This window comes from Adiantum capillus-veneris, chromosome 11 (genome assembly GCF_014529385.1).
Source record: "Adiantum capillus-veneris isolate H3 chromosome 11, ASM1452938v2, whole genome shotgun sequence".
Lineage (NCBI taxonomy): Eukaryota > Viridiplantae > Streptophyta > Polypodiopsida > Polypodiales > Pteridaceae > Adiantum > Adiantum capillus-veneris.
Window position 1 is genome coordinate 125,216,063 of NC_140941.1, and position 2,258 is coordinate 125,218,320.

The window sequence follows — 2,258 nt, forward strand, 5'->3', positions numbered from 1 at the left end:
TTTAAATTCCGTACTACAATAGTAACGCCCCGCTGTTTTGAATTAATAACTTTCCTCCCTAGTCCTACTAGCATGTTTCAAACTAATGGGGAAGAAAGAATTTCAACAAGAAGGAAAAAACAAGAGCTGAACAACTCTTCAAAATCTATATACAGTCATTCCCAGGATGTTGAAGCTCAGTAGAAGGAAACAACTCATAAATAGGCAATGCTTACTCTTGCCCCAACTCGAAGACCACATATTTGACAAGGTGGTTGATGGGTCAACAAAAGCCAAACACAGCAATCTAGCTCCAGTAGGCCTCCTCTTGCAAAAATCTCAGTGACAATCCCGACATATGATCCATCCTGATTTTGCTTCCACAAGCATTGCAGATCATGCTGATTATGGCCTTGTTTGTAGTTCAATGACTTCATTTGCTCAATACCATCACTTCCTCTTGTCTTGAACTTCTCCATATGAAAAGAACTACAAAGCAAGACATGACTTATCCTTGTGGCTGCATAGATACCATACTTTATTCCAACTTCTCTAGCGCGCACAAGAATCCTTTTGCGCAATCTAGTAATTACAATGGAGACATAGTTGCAGAAGAGGTCACCAAGCAACTACTGCACCAGAGAAATAGATATAAAACAGATGCTGTTGTATTGAACGGATTGGTGCTGGCCAGAGGGGATATGTTCAAAGATTGGCACTGGCCAGAGGAGGAGATTTCACGTGTCCAGGGTGGTTCCTCTCCACGAACAGCCATCAGTCCTTCCAGATTGAATTTGTTAAGAAACTCCTTAGTAAAGCTTTAGTTGACTTTTGATGGAAAAGAATTATGTACTTGTTCATCATAAGACTAAAGACATTCTGCTAAGCAGAATGCCAGCAATTGGGTTCCATTCAATCTGATAATTGGACATGGTTTCGGCAGATCTCATGATGAAAGATGAAATGTTAGCAACTGAACTGTGTTCAATCCAAAATTGGACAGGCTTCAGCTGAAGTTTGAACTCAAGATGAAAAATGAAGTGCTTACATTGTAACCAACTTTCTAGCCAGCCATGATGCCTCTCTCAAAGATGCCACTGACCAGTTGGATGTATCCCTTCCATAGATTAGCTCTTCTGCTGCTCTACCACCAAGGAACACCTGAAATAAAACATCACAATGAAGTCACACCCATAAATACCACCAAATAGCATCTGTTTAAGAATCCAAACGCTTTGAGGACCTGGAGTCCATGAAGAAGTTGTGGCCTCCTTTTGAAAAAAATAAGAAAAGCAACCTCGCCACGAGAGACAATTGATACACACTCGCAGTATTCCAACTTGGCACCTTCCAAGCGACGAAGTATGTTGGTCACCATAGCCAAACCAACTCCAAGGGTTGCCATTCTTCGATGCACAGGAAGCCCATGCCCAACTTCGAACGTTGTGGGCCAACAGTGATCCTATCAACCGCAAGGTCTAGGTCCTTTTGAAGGATGTAAGGGTGCCCATTCCTTACAGCCATCATGGCCCCTTCTTGTAAGAGTTGCGCCAATTCTGCCCCTGACCACCCTGCATCCATAGAGTTACAATATCAAAAAACATGTGTACAAAAAAGTGCATGCAGAGAAACACACACAAACGTCAATTAACAAGAATCTAAGACCATAAGAAACAGAGCCTTGGACCCTTGCTATGTGATCCCAGAGAGAAGGAGATTGCATGGATGGACTTGGCAGATTTTTGGCAACTGCCCATAGATCAACCTCTGGTGCAAGCTTTACACTCTTCGCATGAACCTTCAATATTTGTAGCCTGCCCTTTGCCCGTGGAAAATGAACGCCTTGGCACTGGCTCACTCTTTCTCTGCACCCGATTGGCGAGAAGAGAAAATTGAATAAAGCAGAAGAAATTGAACGTCGGGTGCAGAGAAAAGTCACGATCCTTCGCGCCTCTTCGCGCTGACGTGGCATAGCTAGTCTTTCATATTTCAAAAAATGGTAACTGCCCTAAGCAGTCAAATTAACTAGTGTTTAAAATAGTGCCAATCATCTATTTGAAGTACTTTCTACAATTAATCAAAAGCAATCCAGATCACAATTTTTAAAAAAAATTAAGAGAATAGCAGATCTAGATAACCTGTAGACTTGATGAAGATGATTCCATCACAACTTTCTCAAATTTTTTTTGGCATGATGTAATCACGACAGTAAAGCAGAATTGAACGTGCAACAGAAGTCACAGAACACGATGCTAAGTGAGCATAGGTACTCACCTTCT

General features: G+C 41.8%; 1 protein-coding gene across 1 annotated transcript; it reads right to left on the reverse strand.

Moving 5' to 3' along the window:
* Nucleotides 1–455: 455 nt before the first annotated feature.
* On the reverse strand, nucleotides 456–1,951 carry LOC147447970 (putative inactive ATP-dependent zinc metalloprotease FTSHI 1, chloroplastic). Its single transcript, XM_086523866.1, has 5 exons — nucleotides 1,645–1,951; nucleotides 1,422–1,550; nucleotides 1,223–1,326; nucleotides 1,028–1,140; nucleotides 456–759 (listed from the first exon to the last, which is right to left on the reverse strand). Exons 1-5 carry the CDS (start codon nucleotides 1,949–1,951, stop codon nucleotides 717–719), a joined length of 696 nt encoding a protein of 231 aa, XP_086379992.1. The 3' UTR covers nucleotides 456–716.
* Nucleotides 1,952–2,258: the final 307 nt, after the last annotated feature.